General features: G+C 51.6%; 1 protein-coding gene across 8 annotated transcripts in view; it reads right to left on the bottom strand.

Moving 5' to 3' along the window:
* OCLN (occludin) overlaps positions 1-18868 on the bottom strand; it is a 62622-nt gene extending 43754 nt beyond the window's left edge. For 2 of the 8 annotated variants that reach the window (XM_008262318.5, XM_089313281.1), the window contains exons 1-2: positions 17939-18074; positions 87-200 (exon numbers count right to left, since the gene is read on the bottom strand). In XM_008262318.5, coding sequence (XP_008260540.1) covers positions 87-136 — 50 coding nt within the window. In that variant the 5' untranslated portion in view covers positions 137-200; positions 17939-18074. The other 6 variants (XM_089313279.1, XM_070056831.2, XM_089313282.1 and 3 more) reach the window with 6 other exon arrangements.
* Positions 18869-27275: the final 8407 nt, after the last annotated feature.

Raw genomic sequence — 27275 nt, 5'->3', positions numbered from 1 at the left:
ACTTAACAGCTTTAACCATACATTGTTATTTTTTACTTTTTTGACATTCGATGACAAACAAGGAAGAAAAGTCAAGATTTACTCACAATTCATCAGGCCTGTAAGGCGGCGGGCTTTCAAAAGGCCGTGAAGACATGGCTGATGTCAAAGGTCACCTGCTCTTCAGAGAGGCAATGCTGGGAGCTCCCAGGGAAGTCAATCTGAGCACAAGGGCAGGGTGACGGCGTTACTCGCGGGCCCGGCATCTCCCTGCGCCCTCCACGCACCTTCTCGCTGCACACTCGTTCTCTCACACCCTTTCCACACCGTTTCTGCACATTCAACCAGGAACCCCAGCGCAGGAATCGCCAAGCCGAGGAACTCCTCCAGCCTTCAACATCGCCACATGGCCCCATGACGCGCAGCATCTTTAAACTTGAGGTTCCAAGCGCAATGACAACTTCACAAATTATCAATTTTAACATATGCAAAATGGCATTCTTAAACTAGTCACTGCAAAAAACAAAAAAGTACAATCTCTCTACAATCATCTCATACTACCTTTTTTTATTTATTTATTTTTATTTATGTATATTTTTTTTTTTGGCAGGCAGAGTGGACAGTGAGAGAGAGAGACAGAGAGAAAGGTCTTCCTTTGCCGTTGGTTCACCCTCCAATGGCTGCCGTGGCCGGCACACCGTGCTGATCCGAAGGCAGGAACCAGGTGCTTCTCCTGGTCTCCCATGGGGTGCAGGGCCCAAGCACTTGGCCATCCTCCACTGCCCTTCCTGGCCACAGCAGAGAGCTGGCCTGGAAGAGGGGCAACCGGGACAGAATCCGGCGCCCCGACCGGGACTAGAACCCGGTGTGCCGGCGCCGTAAGGCGGAGGATTGGCCTAGTGAGCTGCGGCGCCAGCCTTTATACTACCTTTTTTTAAATAACAAAACCCATCTTTAGTTTTTTTTTTTTTTAAGATTTATTTATTTATTTGAAAGGCAGAGTACAAAGAGGCAGAGAAAGAGGTTTTGCATTGGCTGGTTCACTCCCCAGATGGCCACAATGGCTAGAGCTGCACCTATCAGAAGCCAGGAGCTTCTTCCAGGTTTCCCGCATGGATGCAGGGGCCCAGGGACTTGCAGAGAGCGGCCCTAGCAGAGAGCGAGATCAGAAGTGGAGCTGCTGGGACTTGAACCGGTGCCCACATGGGATCCCAGCACTGCAGGCAGTGGCTTTACCCACTACGCCACAGTGCCGCCCCCTCATACTACTTCTGAAAGTCCCTCTAAGATGAGAATGCATACTAAAGTGTTTCCACAGCCATTTCTGGCCTCTCAGCATTAACTAAAAAGCACGACCTAACTTGTTAAAGAGAAGCCTTTATCATTAAAGATTATGACAAAAAAACATCAGTGGCCATTTTCCCCTCATCTTCTTTCCCAAGTCTTCAAAACTGAGCACAACTTTTACAAGAGGGGCAACCCTTGAACATGCGTCGTAGGAAAAGGTCCTTTTCTAAAAGAAAAGCTAAAATGACTTGAACCAAAACTCCTCAGAGCACAAAGGCCTGGACATCTGAGGCGGTGCCAGCCAGTCAACAAGGACTGGTTAAGTAAGTGCCTGCACAACACCAGGGAGCCGTGGGAGGCCCGGAGGTCACACACAAAACAGCGAGTGCTGCCTGCGTGAGTCAGGGCCGCGCCACACGCTGCGAGCAGGACGGGGATCAGAGGGCAGGCCAGCAGCAGGGGTGCGGAAGGAAGGGAGGAAGGGAGGAAGGAAGGGAGGAAGGGAGGAAGGAAGGGAGGAAGGAAAGGCACCGTGCTCCCTGGGTGCTCAGGTGCTTGTGGCCGCTTCACAGGACGGTGGGGAGGCCAGGTGGGGACACACTGGAGGGGACAGGCGGAACACGGGGGAGCAAGCCAACACTCCTCAGACGGCTCCCGTGCACCCAACGCCTCACACAAAATCCTCCCTGCTGCCTCGGATCAACCCTCCGGGCTGCTCAGCCACTTTGCAAACACAGGAAGGGTGGGAGAGAGAGGTGAAGCGGTCTGTTCACAGGCACGGATCCCGCGTGCTTTCTACCACCACAGCTTTCAAAAGCGAGTTCTAGGACCAGCACATGGACACAGCACATGGATGTGACATATGTGACACAGCAGGCAAAGCTGCAGCCTGCGATGCTGGCGTCCCATATTGGCTCCAGGTCATGCCCTGCCTGCTCCACTTCCGATCCAGCTCCCTGCTGATGGCCGGGGAATAGCAGCAGCAGATGTCCCAAGCAAAAGCCGGAGCTGTGCCCATCTGAAGCCAGGAGCTGCTTCTGGGTCTCCCACGTAGGTGCAGGGGCCCAAGCATTGGGGCCATTTTTTTTTTTTTTTAAGCTTATTCAGTGAGAGAAATGTGCAGGAGAGTGAGGGCTTTATTTAGGGGAGAAAGAGAAGTCTAGAATCTAAGTTGGGTCCGTACCAAGCAGGGAGCAGGCCAGGGGCAAACCACATGCACCAAGCATGCAGGCAGGAAGGCGGGGAGTGGGCGGCCCAACGGCCATGTGCTGGGCCATCTTCTACTGCCTTCCTGGCCATAGCAGACGGCTGGATGGGAAGAGCAGCAGGGACACGAACTGGCGCCCATATGGGATGCTGGCGCCACAGGCAGAGGGTTAGCCTACTGTGTCACAGCACCGGCCTCTTGTTCACTAATTAAAACAAACACTAATTAAAACAGACATCTGTTGAAGGTTTACATGAATCAGACTGGACCATGCTTGCCTGCAAACGCTCCTGTACCTTCAGGTTGAAGGTAATGGGAAAGCACCAGCTTACAAGGCAGCACTCTGAGGGGTAACTCAGCAAGGTGTCGCCATCTGACGTTTTCTCCCCTTTTCAAATAAGATCTGTGCAATTGTAAATTCCTATATTAGGGACAGTATATCAATTCAAACTTTCAATTTAGGTCTTTAAAGTTAATGGCACAGGGCCAGCAGTGTGCAACAGCAGTACAGCCGCCGCCTGTGATGCTGGCACCCCCTATGCACACCAGCTGCTCCCTGACCCAGCTCCCTGCTAATGGCCTGGGGAAAGCAGCGGAAGGCGGCCCACGTGTTTGGGTCCTGGTCGGAGCTCCTGGTTCCTGGTTTCAACCTGGCTCAGTCCTGGCTGCTGCTGCCATCTGAGGGGTAAACCAACAGATGGAATCTCTCTCTGTCTCTCTTACTCTCTAACTCTTTCAAATAAATAAGTAAATCTTTAAAAATAAAATAAGTAGCATAGGGTAGAAATTTAGCCTAACAGTTAAGATGTCCACATCCCCTATCAGACTGCATGGGTTCAAGTTCAACTCTGGCTCCCTATTTCAGCTTCCTGCTAATGCATACCCTGGGGGGCAGCAGGTAATGTCTCAGGCAGTGGAGTCCCTGCAAACCACATGAGAAACCTGGATTGGGTTCAGCTTGGCCCAGCCCAGTCCATGCCATTGCAGGCATTTGGAAAGTGAACCAGTGGAGGGAACTTCTCTGTCTTTGTCTCTCAAATAAACAGTTTTAAATTAACAGCAACTTTCTTCTACATTCATAAGTACTGCCAATTCCAATTCTCAAAAAAACCCTGCTCAACCATATATTAGACATAACCTCAAACATGGAAATATATTCAATGTTATTAACATCAATACAATTAGCATAGTTTGCCAAACACAGGAGGAAAGATAATTCTGAATTGCTGTTTTTAAAGATGTATTTATTTATTTGAAAGTCAGAGTTACAGAGAGAAGGAGACACACAGAGATCTTCCATCTGCTGGTTCAACACCACCCCCCCGCCCCCCAACCAATGGATGTAACAGTCAGGGCTAGGCCAGGCCAAAGCCAGGAGCCAGGAGCCTCTTCTGGGTCTCCCAAGAGGGTGCAGGGGCCCAGATACTTTGGCCATCCTCTGCTGCTTTCCCAGGCACATTAGCACGAGCTGGATCAGAAGAGGAGCAGCTGGGACTTGAACCAGCACCCATATGGGATGCCAGCACTGCAGACAGCAGCTTAAGCCACTATGCCACAGTGCCAGCTCCTACATTCGGTTTTCAAAATTTACTGCTAATGGGAAAACAGCAGAAAATGGTCCAAGTCCTGGGGCCCCTGCCACCCACATGAGAGATCCGAAGAAGAACCTAGTTCCTGGCTTTGGCCTGGCCCAGCCCCAGCTTTTGTAGCCATTTGAGGAGTGAACCAGCATAAAGATCTCTAAATATACATAACTCGGGACTGGCACTGTGGCGCACTAGGTTAATCCTCTGCCTGTGGCGCCAGCATCCCATATGGGCACCGGTTCTAGTCCTGGTTGCTCCTCTTCCAGTCCAGCTCTCTGCTGTGGCCTGGGAGTGCAGCAGAAGACGGCCCAACTGCTTGGGCCCCTGTACCCACATGGGAGACCTGGAAGAAGCTCCTGGCTTCAGATCGGTGTAGCTCCAGTCATTGTGGCCATTTGGGGAGTGAACCAACGGAAGGAAGACATTTCTCTCTACTCTCTTTCACTGTCTGTAATTCTACCTGTCAAATAAATAAATAAAATCTTAAAAAATAAATATACGTAACTGCCTTTCAAATAAACATTTTTAAAATTTTAATGTACAGCACATTATAAGTGGTAATTAATGACCTCAGAAGAACCTTACACACCTATGACAAACTCATTGAGACTATCCGGGTAGTTTCTGAAAACTAAGTAGAACACACTAACTTGTAGGGAAACCCAGAAAAAGCCCCTCTCAACTTGCTGTTTCTAGGGGCAGCGCTGTGGCTCAGCAGGTTAAAGCTGCAGCTTGTAGTTCCAGCTTCCTATATGGGTGCTGATTTGGGTCTCAGCTGCTCCACTTCCAATCCAGCTCCCTGCTAATGTGCCTGGGAAAGCAGTGGAGGATGGCCCAAGTCCTTAGGCACCTGCACCCGCATGGGAGACCCGGAAGAGTCTCCTGGCTTTGACCTGTCCCAGCCCTGGCTGTTGTGGCCATTCGGGGAGTGAACCAGTGGATGGAAGGGCTCTCACTCTCGCTCTGTCTCTCCTTCACTAACTCTGCCTTTCAAACAAATAAATATATCTTTAAAAAAAACCTGCTGTTTCCTGGATTCACAGTTTAGTGGTCATGTTTCCCCTAGGAGAAGAGATTTTAAACTGTGAAGCAAACAATTTCAGAAAGTTCATTAAGAACACCTTCATTTCCTTTAGGAGGAGGTTACCGAATTAGTAGACAAAGGGCACGCAGAGAGGAGGACTCTTGAGTGCAGCTGGGCAGAGTCACAAGAGCTGAGCAATGGCACCCAACCAGAAGAAAAGAATGGGCCGTCTGTCCACCTGCGGGGGTCTACAGTGCTGACAGCAGACAAGCAGCCTGAGACAAGCTAATCGGGTTTGCAGCTGGTCGAACCCTGGAGAGGGTAACTGAACCACTGGGTAGCAGGTCCACCAACATTGGTACAGGTGCCAGGAAGGTCAGAATGATAAACCCAAACCAACTAACGGTGTCCACAGCGTCGTCCGTCAGCTCACAACCCAGTAAGCTCCTCATCCCGTCCAAGCCTCACCTCTGGGATGGAATAAAAGACAACGGACAGTAGCCTTCTGAATCACAGTATTCCTATCTTCAGGTTCAACCAATTTCAAACTAAAAACACTGGGGTGGGGGTGGCGCTGTGGGGTGGCGAGTAAGGCCGCCCGCTGCCTGCAGTGCTGGCATCTGCGTCCCAGCTGCTCCACTTAGGATCCAGCTCTGCTGCGGCCTGGGAAGGCAGTGGAGGATGGCCCAAGTGTGCCTGGGCTCCTGCACCGCGTGGGAGACCTGGAAGAAGCTCCTGGCTCCTGGCTTCGGGTCAGCACAGCTCCGGCCTTTGCAGCCAATTGGGGAGTGAACCAGCAGATGGAAGACTCTCTCTCTCACACTCTCTCTCTGCCTCTCCTTCTCTGTGTAGCTCTTTCAAATAAATAAATCTTTAAAAAAAAAAACATTTTGGGGATAAAAACTGCATCTGTACTGAGTGTATACATTTTTTTCTTATTTCCCCAAAAAAAAATACAGCACAACAAACACTGACACCACACTCACACTGTGTTAGGTATCATAAGTGATCTGCAGATGATATAAAGTGTACGGACAGACGTGCCTACGGTATATGCAAACACTGCACCACTGTCTAAAGGAACTGGAGCTTCCTTAGACTTTTTTTTTTCTTAAAGATTTATTTATTTGAAAGGCAGAGTTACAGAGAGGCGGAGAGAGAGAGAGAGAGAGATCTTCCATTCGCTGGTTCACTCCCGAAATGGCCACAATAGGCAGAACTGCGCCGATCTGAAGCCAGGAGCCCCCTCGAGGTCTCCCACATGGGTGCAGGGGCCCAAGGACTCGGACATCTTCTGCTGCTTTCCCAGGCCACAGCAGAGAGCTGGGTCAGAAGTGGAGCAGCCAGGACTTAAACCAGCGCCCATGTGGAATCCAACACTTTAGACTGGGGCTTTAACCTGCTATGCCACAGCACTGGCCTCTGGATTTTGATATTTGTGAGGCAGCCTGGAACCAACTGCCAGCATGCCAAGGGAATCTGTATTAGTGGAAATGAGCACGTGCACTCACAGCAAGCCAGCTATCTTCAAAGTGAGACATTTCGTGCACAGCTCCATCTGCCACGCTCACGCCCCGGGAAAGGCCTGTTCCCAGCGGCTCTGCACTCCCGCTGCGGCATCCCCACCCCGGCGGACGCTGCCGCCTGCCGCCCTGGAGGAGCAGATTTACAAGCTGGCCTGCTCTGATCGCGGGTCAGAGCGACCTTGCACAAGCGTGTTTTGTGACGGGCGATAAAACCCTGAGCGCCGTGCAAAGCTCTTGCTCTCGCCGATCTCCACCATCTAACCAGGACGGCAGGCGCTCTCTGGACAAGCGCGCCAAGTTCCACCTGATTCTTTTTTTTTTTTTTTTTTTTTTTTTTTTGACAGGCAGAGTGGACAGTGAGAGAGAGAGACAGAGAGAAAGGTCTTCCTTTGCCGTTGGTTCACCCTCCAATGGCCGCCGCGGCCGGCGCACTGTGCTGATCCGATGGCAGGAGCCAGGTGCTTCTCCTGGTCTCCCATGGGGTGCAGGGCCCAAGCACTTGGGCATCCTCCACTGCACTCCCTGGCCACAGCAGAGAGCTGGCCTGGAAGAGGAGCAACCGGGACAGAATCAGGCGCCCTGACCGGGACTAGAACCCGGTGTGCCGGCGCCGCTAGGCGGAGGATTAGCCTAGTGAGCTGCGGCGCCGGCTCCACCTGATTCTGACGGAGCCACATTCACCGAGCAGCCGACACTGCACGACCACGCGAGTCCTCCCCTGCAACTGGAAATAGGCTCGTCCACAGCCTCCGCCCTGGCGGCACACATGTGTATGTACTCGAGCAATTAAAAGCATCACTTAACTTAGAAAATGAGAAACTAAGCATTTAGCACTTGGGCGTAATGTCCCCATTTTCAAATACTGTTAGATATAGGACCCCTCCCCTCCAATTTAAAACACTCTGTGAAGTTTCTAGTCCTTGGAGGCCTCTCTACAGAAACTCCTCCCGCCCCGCCCGGTGGTCTCGGAGATTGTTCAGAACAGGCGCTCGCAGCCCAGCCCCAGCCGGCAGGCTTCCGTGTCTGCTAGCACAACGCAACCAGAGACACTGCTGTGAGACACCGCCGTCGGCAGCTCCAGCTCATGCGGCCACAGGCCCAAAACACTCGCTCCAAAGACAGAGCATGAGGCCGGCGCCGCGGCTCACTAGGCTAATTCTCCACCTTGCGGCGCCGGCACACCGGGTTCTAGTCCCGGTCGGGGCGCCGGATTCTGTCCTGGTTGCCCCTCTTCCAGGCCAGCTCTCTGCTGTGGCCAGGAAGGGCAGTGGAGGATGGCCCAAATGCTTGGGCCCTGCACCCCATGGGAGACCAGGAGAAGCACCTGGCTCCTGCCTTCGGATCAGTGCGGCGCACCGCGGCGGCCATTGGAGGGTGAACCAACAGCAAAGGAAGACCTCTCTCTCTGTCTCTCTCTCTCTCTCCTCTCTCTCACTGCCCACTCTGCCTGTCAAAAAAAAAAAAAAAAAAAAAAGACAGAGTATGAGGCCCAGACTGTTTAAACCCCTGCTCCTTCAGGGTCCTGGTTCTGTGAAGCAAAGCTCTGCCTGCACCTGTCCTCTCCTCTCCTCTTCCTCCTCTCCCCTCCCCCTCTCCTCCCCTTCCCTCCTCCTCTCCTCCCCTCCCCTCCCCCCTCTCCTCTCCTCTCCTCTCCTCTCCTCTCTCCTCCCCTCCCCTCCCCTGCCTTCTCCTCTTCAGGAGGCTACAGCCCTTCCTCTGTAAGGGACACTGCAGTCAACTGCTGCGGGCCCATCTTGGCTGTCCCACGCACCTGGGCCTGTCGCACACTGGTCATTTTGGTGGCCCTTACAGGGATCTCCTCCACCCGCCAGGCTAAAGAATTCGAATTCCCTCTCCTATGGGACATCACTGGATGCCAAACTATCCCGGACAAGGGCAGACTCACAGGTTCGCCTAGCGTTAGGCCTCAGGGGTTCCCCAGACCGACCTGGTCCCAAACCGTCCTGGGAGCTGGGTGGAGGCGGGGCCCCACTCTCCCTCTGACAAACGGGGCTGCCCCCGCACCCGTGGCTCCCCCGGAACCTCTGGCAGTCAGCATGTCTTCCTTCGCCCCACAGGCATCCTCCTGTGGGGGACACAGTCTGCGGCCCCTCCGCACACACCACCTGCCCCCCGGCTTTTCTGTAACAGAGCCCCGCCTCAGCACAGCTTACACAGTGATAAACACCGGCCCCTCAATGGCACCCTAACTCCCATCGCCCTTCAGGCACCGGACAGCCTCTGCCGCCACCGGGAGAACGCAGCAGGAGTCCCCGGGTCCCAGCTGTCTTCAAACTCGCCCCCTTCCTCTCCTGCCTCTCCTCCGCTCTCTCCACCTCCACCACCTTAAACCCCGACTCCCCGAGGGCGGCCTCACAATCAACATGCATTGTATCTGAGTCAGCTCCATGCACTGCAAGCTGTAGGAGCTTGAGGCCGGACCCCCAGGCCTCTCAAAAAGAACTCCTCAAGCCGGCCTTCAAGGTCTTTAATGGTGGAGAGAGACAGAAAAATACTCTGAAAAAATACAAATCGGGCCTTCCTGACTGTTGGCCTCAGCTGTGTCTTCGGCTTTTTCCCCAACCAAGAGACATTCCCCCAGGAGGCCCATCAAAGGAGATAAGCCCCCCAGGTCCCTGCAACTGCTTCAAGTGTGGGCAGCTGGACACTGGGGCAGCACCCGCCCACAGCCATGGCCTCCCCCAGACAAGGCCCCTTCCAGGGCCACTGGGAGTCTGACAGCCCCATGGCCCCTCGAGGCGGCTGGGCATCACTTCCTAGACCTCAGCCCAAACCTCCGGCCTCCTGGCCACCTGCCATGCGCCAACTGCGCCTGAGCCAGGTCTCCTGGGACTCTTGGAGAGGACTAAAACAGCCCAGACCAACACGGGCCTCCACCTCCACCACCCCTGGGTGGCTCTCAGTAACATTTCTTATCAACACAGGAGCCACTTACTCCCATTCTTCCATCTCTACTGCTGGGGTCAACAGACTTATCTCAGCTCCCAGGGGAAAAATCCAATTCTCCCTTGTTGCCTTGGAAGACACTTTTCTGCACATTCCTTTCTGGTTCCTTCCCACTGTCCCACTCCCATCCTAGCGGGAGATATTCTCCAAATTCCACACCACTATGACCCCTCCAACACCACCACCCTCCCAGCCAAAAACCCCAGGGCTCCTTCTGCTCCATCCAAGTGATTATTAACAAAGTCATTAACAAAGCTGTGCCTACTCCCCATAGCGGATACTGTGCCTACTGTGCCGCCATGGACCACAGCGGGATTTCTTTTCAGTCCTCTCAAGACCACTTCACTGCTACTTGGACAGACCCCAACACCTGTGCTCACACTTCACACGGGCTGTCCTTCCCCAGGGTTCTGGGACAGCGGGCAGGCATTACCTGAAGACCTTTCCTCTCTTTCCCTCCCAGGAGCACCCTCCCCCAGTATGCTGGCAACCTCCTCCTGTGCAGCCCAGAACACAGACCTCCCAACTGGGTCTCCCCCTCCAAGGCTCAACCCAACCAATCCCCGTCACAGACTTGGGTTCATTCTGTCTCCAGGAAAGCAGCAAATAAGCACAGGACGGAAATACCTCGTTTCTTCTCTTCCTAAGCCTACCACCAAACACCACCTCCTGTCCTTCTTAGAATTTAGGAAGTGCAAGGGGGCTGGCTCTGTGGCGTAGTGGGCTAAGCTTCTACCTGCAGTGCCAGCATCCCATATGGGTGCCGGTTCATGTCCTGGCAGCTTCTCTTCTGATCCAGCTCTCGGTTACAGTCTGGGAAAGCAGTAGAAGATGACTCTAGCTAGTCCTTGGGCCCCTGCACCCGCGTGAGAGACCCAGAGGAAGCCCCTGGATCTTTGGATCAGTTGAGTTCTGGCCATTACGGCCATCTGGGGAGTGAACTAGAGGATGGAAGACCTTTCTGTCTCTCCTCTCAAATAAATAAATCTTAAAAAAAAAAAAAAAAAAAAAAAAAAAAAAAAAAACTTAAGATGTGCAAAATTGTCACATCTTGATCTGAAATCTTGTTCTTAATGCCAGGCCCTAATACGAGGTCACTTCACGAGCCTCTCTCCACTTTGGCTGATTCTTCCTCTCTCTCAATTAGCCCTCCGACACCCCCTATTATGAACTCTTTTGCTGCTATGGGTCCTTATCTCTTTGCACATCCAACTCTATATCCCCCCCATGGCTGGATTCAGCCTCTCTGTCTTGGCAACTTTTCCCTCCTTCTCAACCCATACCTTCCCACTCCCACGCCCTTATCTCCCCACTATCCAGGTGACCTTCAACCTCCTCAATCAAAATAGGCCTTGGAATTACAATTCCCCCAGGACAGACTGATCACAATCCAAGCTTCCCCAACTGACTGGAGTCAGCTCAAAACCAAGCCTGCCCCTTCCTATTCTAATGGACTGAGACGGGCCATCCATCTCAGGGTCAAGTCCACCAACTCCCATATCCTCCTCAAACATCTGGAAAACAGGCCACAGTTCAACCGCCATGGACCCACTTTCTCCTGTCTCTTTCCAGACAAGCCCTTCCTTGTGTCTCTTCTACCCCCTATCCCCCCACACCCACCAGGACATCCAGTGGGAGCTCCTCCCAACATTACAGACATGCAATCAGTCCTTCACCCCCTCTCCCAGTGGACAGTGGGTCCATCACCCATGACCAAACCAACTCCCCACATACCTATCACTCAACCTCCCTCTTTTATAATATATTCTTCCCAAAGCCCTACCATCTCACCACCAACTAGAGACAGACAAGTTATTTAGGCAGCACCCACTGGCCCTTCAAGGGCCACAATTTCTGATTCCAACCAACACAAAGTGTTAATGGTCACAGAGTGGAGGGCGGTTGCTGGAGCGAGTCTCTTGGGTTCTTTTCCTCAGCTTAGTATAGAAATAAAAAGCTGGGAGACAAATTTGCAAACTTTTATTTGATTGGTAAGCAATAGAGAAAGCGCCTGGTCCAAGAGGAGACCAGGGGAGTGCCCGAATGGAACACTGGCTTTGAGGAAGTGTCTCGGGTTTTTAAAGCATTACTATCTGTATACTGAGTTATCCTATTGGGGGTGCCCACTGACAAGGTTTTTTTTAAAGATTTATTTATTTATTTGAAAGTCAGAGTTACACAGAGAGAGGCGAGCCGGGGTATGGGGGGTCTTCTATCCGATGGCTCACTCCCCAATTGGCCGCAACGGTCAGAGCTGAGCTGATCCGAAGCCAGAAGCGAGGAGCTTCTTCCAGGTCTCCCATGTGGGTGCAGGGGCCCAAGGACTTGGGTCATCTTCCACTGCTTTCCCAGGCCATAGCAGAGAGCTGGATCGGAAGAGGAGCAGCCAGGACTAGAACCGGCACCCATATGGGATGCCGGCGCTTCAGGCCAGGGCATTAACCCGCTGCGCCACAGCGCTGGCCCCTGGACAAGGGGTTTTACATGTGCTGATTGGCTTGGGGCTCACGGAGATAGTACCGGCCTCCTGGAGACTGCCCGTCTCCTTAGGGGCTCAGACCCCCCTCCCTCTGCTAGCCCCAGGTGAAAGACTGCACCCACCCTGAAGGTGACTTAAGGCTGCAAGGTCACATGTGCAGCACAAGAAGCTAGCGTCGGGGAGATGCCGGTTGGTATGGAGACAGGCTTTCCAGCCACAGCGGGCAGCCCGCTTGTGAAGGACATCCACCTCTGTCTGAAGGGGCCCACAGACCCCCAGCCCCACTGGCCAGCCTCACAAAGCAAAAGGACTACAAGAGTTTACATTCCTCTGAGGGCCTGGGTGAAATCCCACCATTCTCCCCTTCACACGGGCACACAGCTCCTCAAGCCTGCCTCACACAGCGATCTGCTTACCCCGTTAGCTGGGACGACCCTTACCTCTACCTAATGAAGGGACCGACACTTCCACTTCCTTCCTGTCTAAGCCTATTTCAGTCTTGATCCATATTTAGAGCCCGCCCACAGCCCGGACTTTGTCTGCGGAACCAGTGCCCACCTATGCCTGCCGGCCAGCTGGCCTGGGACCTGCACGCCTGCTTACCCATGCCCAAGCTCTCACTAATCAGTGACAGCATCCCATTCCACTTCGCTCACGGACTCCACGATCCTACCTGTCCTAGCTGCCACAGCCATCCATTCGGGCGGACCCCTCCAGGCCACATCTGCAGCCAGGCAGGTCTCACGCGAGCTGAGCCAACAAACTGCTGCCCTGAGAGCTGAAGCTGACCCTGTGCAGGAAGCGCTCACCTTCCTGGCTGGCGTGATGGTATAGAGCAGTCAAGCACTTCACATCCTCTGCTAATCAAGGGGGAACTTAGGCCATGCAGAGAGGAAAAAAGGCTACTGTTTCAGTCATCAGTCCAGTAAGGTATATAGCGACCTAAAAAACATGATCAAAAACACCATAAACTTCTCTAAACATGGCTGGCAGGGGAGTTTTGACCAACGGAGTTCCAAGACCAATGGCTGAGGGTGGTCCTCCTGGCCAGCTCCCTTTCTGGGTCCTACAACAACCTTCCTCTAGTCCTCCAGGGTCCCTCCCTGTCTCCTAAATTCTACCCTTCTTCGTCCAAGGGCAGGTCCAGGCTCTCAGGGAAGCTTTACATAGGCGACAACAAACTCGGGAGGTGTCACTCCAAGGCACCCGTGACCACTAGGTGCTCCCAGCTTCCCTTTCTCCTGGTAGGGGCAGCCCTGCAGCCAGCCCGTTCAGCAGGAACTGACCTTCACCCCATCCACCAGAATATTCACCAAATAACAAGAGGAGGGAATGTTAGGGAAAAGGACTCCCTACACACACACACACACACACACACACTCAGCCATTTCTTTTTCTCTGAGGCCTTGTACAGAAACTTTGCAGGCCAGCACTGTGGCACAGCGGGTCTCCCATATGAGCATCAGTTCCAGTCCCAGCTGCTCTGCTTCCAATCCAGCTCCCTGCTAGTGCACCTGGGAAAGCAGGGGAGGATGGCCCAAGTGCCACCCACATGGGAGACCCCGAAGAAGCTCTTGTTCCTCATTTCGGTCTGGCCCAGCCCTAACTGGCGCAGCTATTTGGGGAGTGAAGCAGCAGGTGGAAGATCATTCTGTATCTCCCCCCACACCTCCATAACTGCGCCTTTCAAATAAATTAAATAAATCTTTTAAAAAAGAAAGTCCTCACACCTGGTGATTCTGGAGAATTCCCCGAGCAAGTGCCCGCACCCCTACCCAGCGAGCTGCCTGCCTGGCTAGTACACACTACCACAACACCTGCAAGACACCACCGTCCGTCCCTAGCTCTAGCTCAGGCAGCCAAAGGCCCAGAACATTCCAGCACATGCTCCTCTTTGCTCAGCTGCTCCCTGAGACACACCCCTTGCAGCCCTTCCTCTGCAAAGTGAAACAACCTTCCAATAAACTGGTGCTAACCAATCCTGCTTGTCCCGCATACTTTGGCCTGCTGAATATCAGCCAAGTAAGTATTCCAAAAATGCAAACTTGGGGGCTGGTGCTGTGGCTCAGCAGGTTAAGCTGCTGCCTGAGACACTGGCATCCCGTATGGAGCAGCTGGCTCTGCTTCTGATCAGGCTTCCTGCTAATGTGCCTCGCAAGGCAGCAAAAGATGGCCCAAGTACCTGGGTCCCTGTCACCCACATGGAAGACTAGGATGAAGTTCTTGGTTCCTGGCTTCAGCCTGGACCACAGCAGCCATTTAGGAAGTGAAGCAGCAGATGGAAGATCTCTCCCTCTCTCTCCCTCTCTCTTCCTTTCAAATAAAATCTTCTAAAAAATTAAAATGTAAACTTAATTTTAAAAAGCAAGAGCTTAAGTGCAGAATAAAGGAGACCTGGTGTTTTCAGTGCAGGTGCTTTATGGTGTTCTATTTTAAAAAAAAATTTTATTTATTTGAAAGGTAGAGTTACAGACAGAGAGAGAGAGAGAGAGAGATTGATCTTCCATCTGCTGGTTCACCCCCCAGATGGCTGCACCACATGGTTCAGGGGCCCAAGGACTTGCGCTTCTCCAGGTGCATTAGCAGCAAGCTGGATGGGAAGTGGAGCAACTAAGATGCAAACCAGCATCCTCATGGGATTCCGGCACAGTAGGAGGCAGCTAAACACAGCACCAGCCACAGGGCAGCTGTGTTTTTTTTTTTTTTTTAATGTATTGGAGTTAGCTTTTTTTTTTTAAGATTTATTTATTTTACTTAAAAGTCACAGTTACATGGAGAGGGGCAGAGAGGGGGAAAGAGAGAGAGAGAGAGAGAGATCTCTTCCATCTGCTGGTTCACTCCCCAGATGGTCGCAACGGCCAGAGCTGAGCTTAGCAGATGTGAAGCCAGGAGCCAGGAGCTGTTTTTAAAAAGTGCATTTTCGGAGCCAGCACTGTGGCATAGTGGGTAAAGCCACCACCTGCAGTGCTAGCATCCTGGGTTTAATTCTAATATGGACACGGGTTCAAGTCCCAGCTGCTCCACTTCCTATCCAGCTCTCTGCTGTGGCCTGGGAAAGCAGTGGAAGATGGCCCAAGGCCTTGGGCCCCTGCACCCGCATGGGAGACCAGGAAGAAGCACCTGGTTCCTGGCTTCGGATCGGTGCAGCGCCGGCTGTAGTGGCCATTTGTGGAGTGAATCAACAGAAGGAAGACCTTTCTGTCTCTCTCTCACTGTCTATAACTCTACCTGTCAAATAAAAAAAAAATTTTTTTAAAAGAAACATAAGCTGAGCTGGGAGAGAGTCTGAAAATGCTTTGCTCTCACATTATTCCTTAAGGAAAACTGTCAACAAGTGAACAGGTAACCTTACTGTATTTATGGGGAGTCTGTTCCTTTTACATCACACGCAGCAAGAGTCAATTTGCCTTTTAAAAGTATAGGTTAGAGCAGTTAAGATGCCCACAACACGCATCTGAGTGCCTGGGTTTAATTCTAAACTCCAACTCCTAACTTGAGCTTCCAGCTGGTGGGCGTCCTGGGAGGTACCTGTGACACACCTGTGACTGGGCTCCTGCCATCCCAGTGGGAGACCTGGGGTTGTACTCCAGCTCTGGGCTACGACTGTGGCCCCCTGCCCACTGTGAGCATTTGGGAATGAATCAGCAGATGAGAGCGCTTGTGCATGGGCTCTCTGCCTCTCAAATAAGTAGGAGGAAGACACTGGGGGGCTGGCACTGTGGCATAGCAGCTAAAGCCGCCGCCTGCAACTCTGGCATCCCATATGAGTGCCGGTTAGAGTCCCCGCTGCTGCATTTCAGATCCAGCTCCCTGCTAATCCACCTGGGGAAGCAAGGGAAGATGGCCCAAGTCCTTGGGCCCCTGCACCCACGTGGGAGACCTGGGAGAAGCTCCTGGCTACTATCGGCCCAGCTCTGGCCTTTGCAGTCATCTGAGGAGTGAACCAGCGAATGGAAGATCGCTCGCTCGCTCTCTGTCTCTTCCTCTTTCTCTGTAACTCTGCCTTTCAAATAAATAAATAAAAAAACCTCTTATTTTAATGCAATCAATGAAAACTTCCTTCTGTGAAGCTCCTCAGAGGTGAAAGATGTACCAGTCTACTCACGTGGTGACACAGAACTGCCTCATTGAAAAGACAACAGCAATTCCCACATTAACTTCAGGAGAAAACGAGAAATTCCACCTTTACATCGGGCAAGGCCACAGGGACTGGTCAATAGCAGAGAACCTCAGGAAAGCTCGCCTGGTCTGCTCTGATGCTGGACTATCAAGCACTGAGGCATCCGACACACCTTCCCAGGTCAGGTGAAGCTTTCCAGCCAGCCCATGTTCCATCCTTCCCCTGCAAGCCGGTAGCCACCTTAAAATGCAGGTCCAACAGGACCTGCCTTGGGTAGAGGAGGCACTGCCCATTACTTCCCTAAACAGCCAGGTAAAGAACCTGCTGGCAGGTGCATAGCCTGTGTTACCCATGTCACTACACCCCCTCTCCACGGAACAAACACCTAACAACTAAATAAACGCAAACTTTTTTAACTGAGCATTATTTTGCCTAAGGAGATATCTATAGGTGTGGCTCCACCATTTAAAATCTTTTAAAAACACCAGTAGCACAAAGCACAGGTACCCTGCAAAATAACAACTGCTGCACCTGCGAGAAGTCTGAGAAACCTACCTCCACCTAGAAAGAACCAGGTTTCGACCTCAGCGCGTCACCCGAATCACCCTCGTGGGAAGAGCTCCTGTTTTCCCAGGATCCAATAATGCACCTGTTGTGCAGAACCTGGAAAGCGGCCTGCAGCCCGCCCAGCCCCGGGGCTTCCCCCTCGGGCTCCGGCGCTCCACAAAGAGGCCAGGGACTCGGAGGGGCTCCCAGCCCCAGGGCGCAGAGGCCATTTTGGCTCCCACACTGGCCGGTCGGGCGGCGACCGTGGGTCCCCGGCCGCGCGCTCCGCGGCGCTCGAGCAGGCTCGGCCGCAGGCAGGTCCGCCCACCTGGCGGTGGCCTTTCGGTCACGGGTGAGGACCCGAGGCGTGAGCCGCTTCCCTAGAAGTCCAGCCTCACTCGAAACTCACTCTCCGCCCCCTGGCTTAAATCGACGCGGGTTCAAACAACTCTCACGGAGTGGCTTCGAAAGGCCAGGGTGGTTCACGGCGCGACTCCAGGAATTCTGACCCGGAGCAAACCGGCCACCCCTCGCCTGGACGCCCAAGGGGGTGGGGTGCGGCCAAAGCCGCCCCGGCCGGCCAGTGACCTCTGGCCCCCACCCCTGGCCTAGGACCTTGCAGCCGGCGCCGCGCCCCTGTGCCTAGGACCACCCCCACTCAAAAAAAAAAAAAAAAAAGAAAGAAAGAAAGAAAGAAAGAAAGAAAAGAAAAAAAAGACCTGTAGAGCCTAGCGCGCAGTCCTTACACCTCCCGCCCCCCTAAAACAGAAAAGCTACCCGCGCCGCCCGGACCCTGGTCACTTGTGCGTTTGGGTCGAACAAAGCTGGGCCCCCGCGGCCCGGGCACGCAGCCTCCCCCAGCGCCAGGCGCTGCTCCCTGCACGGTCCCGCAGCCCCCGGGCGAAACCGCCACCGAAACCAGCGCTGAGCGTCCTCCCCGGCGCCGCCTCTGCCGCCCAGCGGGGACCCTCGGGGCCCCCTGCGGCCCTGGCGCCGCGCCCAACTCTCACCCACTCACCGCCCCCCACCCGGGGGCCGCAGGAGCCGAGGAGCGCGCTCACCTGGCTGGCGCACCTGAGGCCGCGCGGGCCGCCAGCGGGCAGCCCGGGACTGCGCTGGGGACCCAGCCCTCGGCCTCCGCCCGGCCCCGGCCGCCCTGCCCCGGGCATGCGCACCCGCGCCCGGCCAGGGGCGCGAGAGGCCCTCGCGAGTCCCACCTGCCGCCGCCGCGTCCCCCGCGCTCCGGCCGCCGCTGCCCGGACTCCAGCCGCCTGCCTGCGCGCGACCCGGGCGGCCAGGGGAGGCGGGCGCTCGCGAGAGGTGTGGTGCGGCGGCCTCCTCCCCCGGTGACCCATTCACCTGAAACTCGCCCGGGCGGGGGAGGGGAGCGGGCAGCGGCAGGCGGAGGACCCAGCCCTGCCCCGCACACCCCGCGGGCGCGCTCCGTTAAAGGAACCGCACCGCGTTTCGGCCGCGGCGGCCCGGGCTCCCGGGAGGCCGGGGGAGGCGGTGCAGCCCCCCGGGGCTGGCGCACGGCGGGAGCTGGCGGGGCGAGGCGGAGGGAGGCGTGCGGGGCTGCTCGTCCTCGCACGCCTTCCTCCCCTCTGAGCGGTGGTCGGGAGAAAGCGACCCGGAGGCGTTCCTCCAACCGCAGACCCCGGGAGACACTTTGGGAAGGCGCGATGGTTTAGGAGCACTTTCGGGAAAAGCCCGTCGCTCAGAGTAACGGCCGGGGGCCGGGTCCTCAACCCCACCTCCACCCCCGAATGAGACTCTATGATTGGCAGGCGGCTCTGAGCGGCTTTTCAACTGTTTTCGGTAGTCTCTTTGGCTTAAAAGACAAAGAGAAAAAGCAAAACAAAACAAAAAAAAACCTTAGTCTGGTAACTAAGAGAATAGATTTCTATTATTTCTTGGTCTGTGATTGACCGCCTACGGTCTATGTCTGCGACAGTGTTGCATTTCGACTTTTTAGCAAAATTGTACCCTGGGATGTGGTCGTTTTAGTTCTTACCACGGGTCTGCCTTGAAAGCGAGAATTTAGGTTTCTTGAAGCCTGACTCTATTCCTGGGATGCCAGCCTTGCCGATGAGTCTCTGTCCAATCCCGCCCACCCCTGAGCCTTTAATAAGTGGTTAGAGCTGTGACGCTCCCGAATATTAGATCTTAAGGCACAATTCAATACTGAAGGAAGTAAAAGCTTGTAAATATAGCATAAGGTGTTTTAAATGATGACAGCCTTAATAGGTAATTAATCTAATTGGTATTTTTTTTTTTCGTGGAAGTCATCCTTGCAGGGTGTTTGTAGTTTTTGAGTGATGCCGTTTAAATTAGTATTGGTAACACTGGGGAAGTCAAGTTAATCCTCTTAATGTTCAATGCCAGATTACTGAAATCTCCGAACATTCCAGTCGGTTTATAATTAAACAAGGGAACATTTCCTAATGCTCCCGAGGTTTGTAAACACGTGTCTTTTACTTTACAATGTATCTTGACAGTCCCTAACAATAGAGTACAGCAAAGAGGAGATCCTCCGAATTTCTTTCTATTTTTGGAAAAGAAATGTATTCCACACAACATCAAATGAATCCTTTCCAAGTGTGCATTCAAGTCAGTGATTTTTGAAACACTCACGAGGTTGATTTCACATTTCCCTCACCCCAGACCCAGGAGCCGCACTCTCCACTTCCCTCTCCCCAGCTTCTGTCTTCCTGTCTCTATTGATTTGCCCAAGCTGGACATTTTATACGAGTAGATAACAGAAGACAGTCATCCCTTGGTGTCCAAGAACCCCAAAATCTGAGAGGATCAAGTCCCTTACATAAAACATCCTATTATTTGCATATAACCTGTGTGTATCTCCCTTACACTGTGTCATCAATATAAGTGTTGTGTAAACAGTGGTTGTACTATATTTAGGGTCTAATGATGAGGAAAAATGTCTGTACCTGTTCAGTATAGACTGAACTATTTTTCCCAAATGGTTTGCATCCAGAGTTGGTTGAATGCATGGATCCAGAGGGTCAGTGGGTGTAGCCTTTGTGGCTGGCTTCTTTTATTTCACATGCTGTTTTCAAGATTCATGTGTGCTGAAGCAGGTGCCCACACCCCATTCCTTTTTAGGACTGAGTAGCACTCCTGTGTATGGCTGTTCCACATTTCATTTAATCCACTCATCAGTTGATAGAGATTTAGAAACGTTCATGTGTAAGTTTTTGTGTGGATTTCTTTTTAATTCTTTTGTGTAGGGTTTTATTATTTTTTACATATTTATTTGAGAGGCAGAGAGAGAGTTTCCATCTGCTGGCATTCCCCAAATGCCCTCAGTGGACAGCCATGAAGCCAGGAACCAGGAATTCAATGTGGGTGGTGTGCTTCCTCCCAGGGTCTGCATTAGCGGGAAGCTGGATTCAGGGGCAGGGCCAGGGCCAGGGGGTGAACCCAGCACTCGGCCGTGGGACGCAGGCATCTTCGGTGCCGTCCTCACCTCTGTGCCAAACACCTGCCCTGAAACTGACTTCCTAGGTATTGCTGAGCCCATGCATAGGGATAGTAGGATTTGTTAAGTTGAACTACGTGAAACTGGCAATAGTTGATCATTTTTTAATTGCAAAAATGTCAACTTCATATGGTTTAACTCAATACTAAATTAAATTTCTGGGAAATGTTTTATACCATTTATATTTAGTTCAGATTAGTTTTCCAAACTATACTCACAACAGTGAAAGATCCAAAAACTAGTGTGGTTTGACCTATTGCCTAATACTCATTCTGTACACATTAGGTAGTAGTTGAAAGTATCTAGAAAAAAAATCCAACCTTAAAACTTAAACATATCTTCGACAGCAAAACAAACTTTATTATTGGGGGTAAAGGACTATACTCAATTTCATCATGTCACATAATCATAAATTGTAGCAAAAATTAACTATATTTTTACCAAGTATTGCTTCTTGGCAACTCACTATTGACTACTATTTGATTAGCATCCCCATGACTCAGAAACAAGTAAATATTATTCTCAGAAGACCTACGATTAGAAATTTGTTGATTTTACCTGCAGTCAAATGGATGATAAAACTAAAAATGGTTTTCTCTTCCTTATTATATGTAAAGGAGAAGGTTAGCTGCTCAGATTATACTGTCAGAAATCTGCATTCAAGTCTGCATTGCCAATTAGTAGCTGGAAATTATATAGTCTAATTTTTCTCCGCTGCACATCCAGGATGATAATGAATAGTACCATACAAGGTAGTTGGTAGGCTCGCGGGACATTCTCCAAGGCAGACTGCACGCTGGGCCATAAAACAAGTCTCAATAAATGTTTAGCAAGTCATTGCTGTGTCCCATCGGCCGGGAATAGTCCCCGAGACACAAGTTTTCCAGAAATATTGCTTGAGTGAGTGTGTCGGTGAATCTAACCCCGATTCTCCTAACCCCACTTGTCTGCAGTCTTAGCCATCTCTCAGGCAGCCAACACTGTGAAACCAACACATTCCTTGGTAGCATTTCAAGACTTACATCTGGAGAACTAGGGCTTAGAGAAGAAAAGAAGAGAGATTAAAATATTTCCACTCTGCTGCACCTGCTTAGTGAATGAATCCAATGTTTGGTATTTGTTCAAGAGCAATTCAGTTCGGAGTTGCTGAGGGCACCCTGTTTCCCCACCCCACCACGAGGGAGGCTCCCTCCTCCACAGAGCACGGTTTCCTTGGATAAGTGGGAGGATCTATGGGGAAGTGAGCAGGAAGGCAATTTCTAAGAGGACGATTACGTGAGGGAGTGAACCTCTGTCTCCTCATTTCCTGTGCAGGAAGCAAGATCCTTCCAGGAGGAATCCAAGGTGGAACAAAGAGAATCGACAGCTGAACAGGAACTTCAACAACTGAAATAATAATTAATAGTAACAACCTTCCTTACTCAGAGAAAGGCGTGTGCCAGGCGCTGTGCTGTGTGTTTCATGAGCTTTTGATTTTTTGTTATTTTTGCCTTTGCAGAAACCATATGATGTACTGTTCTTTTCTCCATGTTATGCATTGGAAAACTACAGCTCAGAAAGGGTTGATCATTTACTCAGGTTATCTGCTTGGTGATAGACAGGATTCACACCCAGGTCATGTGGTTCCTGCACTCGTGTTCCCAACAGCTTCACTGTACTTCAGGTGACTTGCTAATACTGTGGTTTTTTAAAAAACAATTAATTAATTTATTTGAAAAACAGAGTTACAGAGAGGCAGAGTCAGAGAGAGAGAGAAGTCTTCCATCCACTGGTTCACTCCCCAAATGGCTGCACCAGCTGGAACTGGGTTGATCCGAAGCCAGGAGACAGGAGTTTCTTCCGGGTTTCCACGCGGGTGCAGGGGCCCAAGGATTTAGGCCATCTTCTCCTGCATTAGCAGGGAGCTGGATTAGAAGTGGAGCAACCAGGACTCAAACCGGCGCCCATATGGGATGCCTGCCCCACAGGTGGTGGCTCTACCGCTACACTGCAGTACCAGTCCTTATAATACTGTATTAAACTGTGTATATATGTCATAAATTTTTGTGGGAATTTTTTATTTTATAATACAAAATATTTTTAAGGATAGAATTTAGAGACCTGATTGGAAGGTGGTTACTGACCTAAGTCCAGGTGTGTTGTTTTGTGGTTTTTTTTTTTTTTTTTTTTTTTTTTTTTTTTTTTTTGACAGGCAGAGTGGACAGTGAGAGAGAGAGACAGAGAGAAAGGTCTTCCTTTGCTGTTGGTTCACCCTCCAATGGCTGCTGCGGCTGGCGCACCGTGCTGATCCGATGGCAGGAGCCAGGTACTTCTCCTGGTCTCCCATGGGGTGCAGGGCCCAAGGACTTGGGCCATCCTCCACTGCACTCCCTGGCCACAGCAGAGAGCTGGCCTGGAAGAGGGGCAACCGGGACAGAATCCGGCACCCCGACTGGGACTAGAACCCAGTGTGCCGGCGCCGCAAGGCAGAGGATTAGCCTAGTGAGCCGTGGCACCAGCCCAGGTGTGTTGTTTGTGAATAACATTCCTCAAATACCCGCAGAAAGTAACTGTAACTTCATCGGATCAGAGTAGGTTTGGTACCATCATCCGTGGAGAGAGAGATCTGGTATGGGCCAGAATATTGTCGCAATGGATGATACAAAGAGATCTGGGGATGGTTTTTCTTTTCTTTTCCTTTCTGTGGCCTTATTCTAGGTAATTGGCCTGAAATTCAGTTTACCAATCATATGCAGCAGGGCAGGACATTTCCCTGCAGATTGGAAGAAAATCTGTTTTATCTTTAAAACTGCACTGGTCGGGGCCTTTATTGTGGCTTAGTGTGTAAAGCCGCAGCCTGCAACCCCAGCATCCCCTATGGGCTTCAGTTCATGTCCCAGCTGCTCCACTTCCTATCCAGCTGCCTGCTAATGTGCCTGGGAAAGCAGCAGAAGGTGGCCCAAGTGCTTGGGCCCCTGCACCCATACGGGAGACTCTGGCTCCTGGCTTCAGCCTGACCCAGCAAGGGCTGTTGCAGCCATCTTGGGGAGTGAACCAGCAGATGGAAGATCTCTCTCTCTCCACCTTTCCCTCTCTCTGTAACTCAGACTTTAAGAATAAATAAATATTTTAAAATTTTTATAAATCTTTTTTTAGATTTATTTATTTATTTGAGAGGTAGAGTTACAAACAGAGAGGGAGAGACAGAGAGCAAAGTCTTCCATTCACTGGTTCAGTTCCCAAATAGCTATAACGGCCAGAGCTGTGCTGATCTGAAGCAAGGAGCCAGGAGCTTCATGCTGGTCTCCCACGTGGGTGCAGGGGCCAAAGCACTTGGGCCACCTTCTGCTGTTTTCCCAAGTGCATTAGCAGGAAGCTGGATTGGAAGTGGAGTAGCTGGAACACGAACTGACGCCCATATAGAATGCCCGAGCTGCCATAGGCAGAGGCTTAACCCACTACACCACAGTGCTGGCCCCTTAAATTTTTTTAAAAAACTTATCAGTCATCCATTTGCAGTGGAAAATGGGTCTTGCGGCCATTCTCAAGAACTGGTCTTCTTGAATCTTGTAAATTCCAGAGAGGAAAGAGAAAAAAAGTAAACATTGACCAAATACTGTGTTCCCATGTCTAATTTTAACTTCCTGGGGCTCTTTAACCTCCTGGGTCCCCAGACTTTACAAAGTGATCATCCTAACCTTGATCTGAACTCTAGGAAAGTCATTTGAACTGATCGGATGTAAAACTGATCCACCTCGAGCAGATCACACATTTCTCATCATTCTGTTGGTTCTAGGGACAGCCTTCTTTTACTCATGCCGAGGGCTTCGATGTGGAGGCTTTTCTGATTTTGTTTGGAGTTCCTTGGTGGCATCCGGAGGTATCTACAAAGGGTGACTGTCTAGGGCTTCTATTATGTGGATGCGTATTGACACAGGGTGTGGTCTGAGTGCCAGGTATGGGAACCGTACATGCAAAGGAATATTTGTTCAGTCAAAAAAATATGGACTTAGTACCAAGGTATACCAACCTTGTTCTGAGCCCCCGGATTTCAGTGGACTTAAGACAGACAGGGTCCCTGTGGCAGGCTGTGCTCTAGTTGGCAGAAGAAATGCAAGGATGACTAACCTGCAGATGAGCAAGAGACTTTCAGATGGTGGTGAGTGAGTTTCAAGAACAAAAACAGCCGGCGCCGCAGCGCAATAGGCTGATCCTCCGCCTGCGGTGCCGGCACACCAGATTCTAGTCCCGGTTGGGGCGCCGGATTCTGTCCCGGTTGCCCCTCTTCCAGGCCAGCTCTCTGCTGTGGCCAGGGAGTGCGGTGGAGGATGGCCCAAGTGCTTGGGCCCTGCACCCCATGGGAGACCAGGAGAAGCACCTGGCTCCTGGCTTTGGATCAGTGCGGTGCGCTGGCCACGGCAGCCATTGGAGGGTGAACCAATGGCAAAGGAAGACCTTTCTCTCTGTCTCTCTCACTGTCCACTCTGTCAAAAAAAAAAAAAAAAAAAAAAAAAAAAAAGGATAGAGCCGGCCAGGAGAGGCAGGTGGAGGAGCAGCAGTTGGCTGCCGGGACGAGGCGACATCTGAGCTGAGGCCTTAGTGATGAGATGAGCCAGCCACAGGGAGCTCTGAGCACGGGAAGGCCAGGTCCAGCACCATTTTGGAGAGTCAAGGCGGAGGAAGCCAGAAGACAGGAGAGAGTGAGAGATGAGGCCTGACGAAGGCAGAGGTAAGATCTTTGCATGTTGTGCACACATATGGGTGTTTTCTTCTAACTGCCGCAGGATGGCTTTGAAGGGGTGTAAGCAAGTCAGATTGGTGGTTTTCATTGTGAATTATGTGGAATTTTGAGTGGCAACCTAAGTATTGTTCTCTATTTTAAGTAATTATTTGGTAATGCATGGACATTTGATCTTTGAAATATGTAGCTATCGAACAGAAAGAATTAAACTTGAGAAAGAGAGCCAGCGCGATCTGAAACCAGCTGATAGGATCCAGAGACTCGCGTTCATCCTCCTACGTGAATCTTAATGAGACAGGTGGGCCTTTGTGCCTGCAGCGGCAGACACAGGCAGGGCCAGAGAGGGAGGGCACGGGAGAGGCTCTACCATAATCACGTGTATTTACTTTTCCTATATTTTCTAAAAGGTCTCAGTAAACAAGTGTGTCTTATTCCTGACAGGAAAAACTTTTAATTGTTTTTCTTTTTATGTGAAAATTCAAACCTCTAGAAAAGTTGAGAAAATAAAGCAGTGACTATATCCTTCACCCAGATTAATTAATTGTTGACAATGTCCACATTCTCACATGTACACACATACACAGGGACATGTAAGAAATGTACACATAGTATTTATTTGCTCCACCATTTATATTCTAACATTTATACTTTTTTGTTACTTTTAAAAAAATAATTGTTGGCCGGCGCCGCAGCTCAATAGGCTAATCCTCTGCCTAGCGGCGCCGGCACACAAAGTTCTAGTCCCGGTCATGGCGCCAGATTCTGTCCCGGTTGCCCCTCTTCCAGGCCAGCTCTCTGCTGTGGCCAAGGAGTGCAGTGGAGGATGGCCCAAGTGCTTGGGCCCTGCACCCCATGAGAGACCAGGAGAAGCACCTGGCTCCTGGCTGTGGACCAGCGAGCTGGCTGCAGCGCACCAGCTCTGCGTGGCGGCCATTGGTGGGTGAACCAACGGCAAAAGGAATACCTCTCTCTCTGTCTCTCTCTGTCTCTCTCTCTGTCACTCTCTCACTGTCCACTCTGCCTTTCAAAAAAAAAAAAAATGTTAGATATGAAGTCACTTTGCCTTAAACATTTCAGCAGTAGTAAGCAAGGAGTTGGTGGCCCGCGCTCTGCTGTAGTAGGTTAAGCATCTGCCTGCTATGCTAGCACCCTGTATGGGCGCAGGTTCAAGTTCTGGCTGCTCCATTTCTAATCCACTCCCTGATAATGGCCTGGGAAAGCAGTAGAAGATGGCCTAAGTGCTTGGGTCCCTACACCCACATGGGAGACCCAGAAAAAGCTCCTGGCTCCTGGCTTCGGGTCAGCGGAGCTCCAGCCATTGCAGCCATTTGGGGAGTGAACCAGCGGGTGGAAGAGCTCTCCTTTTCTCTGTCTCTCCCTCTGTCTGTCTGTAACTATGCCTCTGAAGAGAAACAAGGAATCGGGGTTGGGGCCGGCATTGTGGCATAGCAGGTAAAGCCACTGCCTACAACATTAGCATCCCAGTCCCAGCTGCTCCATTTCTGACCTAGCTCCTTGCTAATGGCCTGAGAAAAATAGCGGAAGATGACCAAGGTGTCTAAGTCCCTTGCTTCGTTAAAGTGGCCCCTTCATCTCTCTTTTCTCTTTTATTTTATTTTTTATCCGTTGGTTCACCCCCAAATGGCTGCTACAGCTGGAGCTACGTAGATCCCAAGGCAGGAGCCAGGTGCTTCCTCCTGGTCTCCCATGCAGGTGCAGGGCCCCAAGCACTCGGGCCATCCTCCACTGCCCTCCCGGACCACAGCAGAGAGCTGGACTGGGAGAGGAGCAACCGAGACTAGAACCCAGCCCCTATTTGGTATACCTGCACGGCAGGCAGAGGATTAACCAAGTGAGCCATGGCGCCCGCCCCTCTCTTTTCTCTTTGTAATTAATAGATATTCCTGGCAGTAATGGACACTTTGATTCAGTGTAACCACCTTATTCCCCAGCAACGTTCCGTCTGCTGATTTTTTTAAAAAGATTTATCTTATTTATTTGAAAGTCAGAGTTAGAGAGAGGAGAGGCAGAGAGAGAGGTCTTCCATCCAATGATTCACCCCCAATTGGCCGCAATGGCCAGAGCTGCGCCGATCCAATGCCGGGAGCCAGGAGCTTTTTCTGGGTCTCCCACGTGGGTGCAGGGGCCCAAGGACTTGGGCCGCCTTCTACTGCTTTCCCAGGCCATAGCAGAGAGCTGAATCAAAGTGGAGCAGCCGGGACTTGAACTGGCGCCCATATGGGATGCCGGCACTGCAGGCAGCAGCTTTACCCACCATGCCACCTCGTTGGCCCCTGAAAGTCTCTAGTGTTTGTTTTGGGCACAGCAGGACTTG

This window comes from Oryctolagus cuniculus, chromosome 14, assembly GCF_051225735.1.
Source record: "Oryctolagus cuniculus isolate XC-2025 breed Fujian yellow rabbit chromosome 14, ASM5122573v1, whole genome shotgun sequence".
Lineage (NCBI taxonomy): Eukaryota > Metazoa > Chordata > Mammalia > Lagomorpha > Leporidae > Oryctolagus > Oryctolagus cuniculus.
The sequence above is the reverse complement of the archived record's forward strand: the minus strand, read 5'-3'. Positions and strand labels throughout refer to the sequence as shown.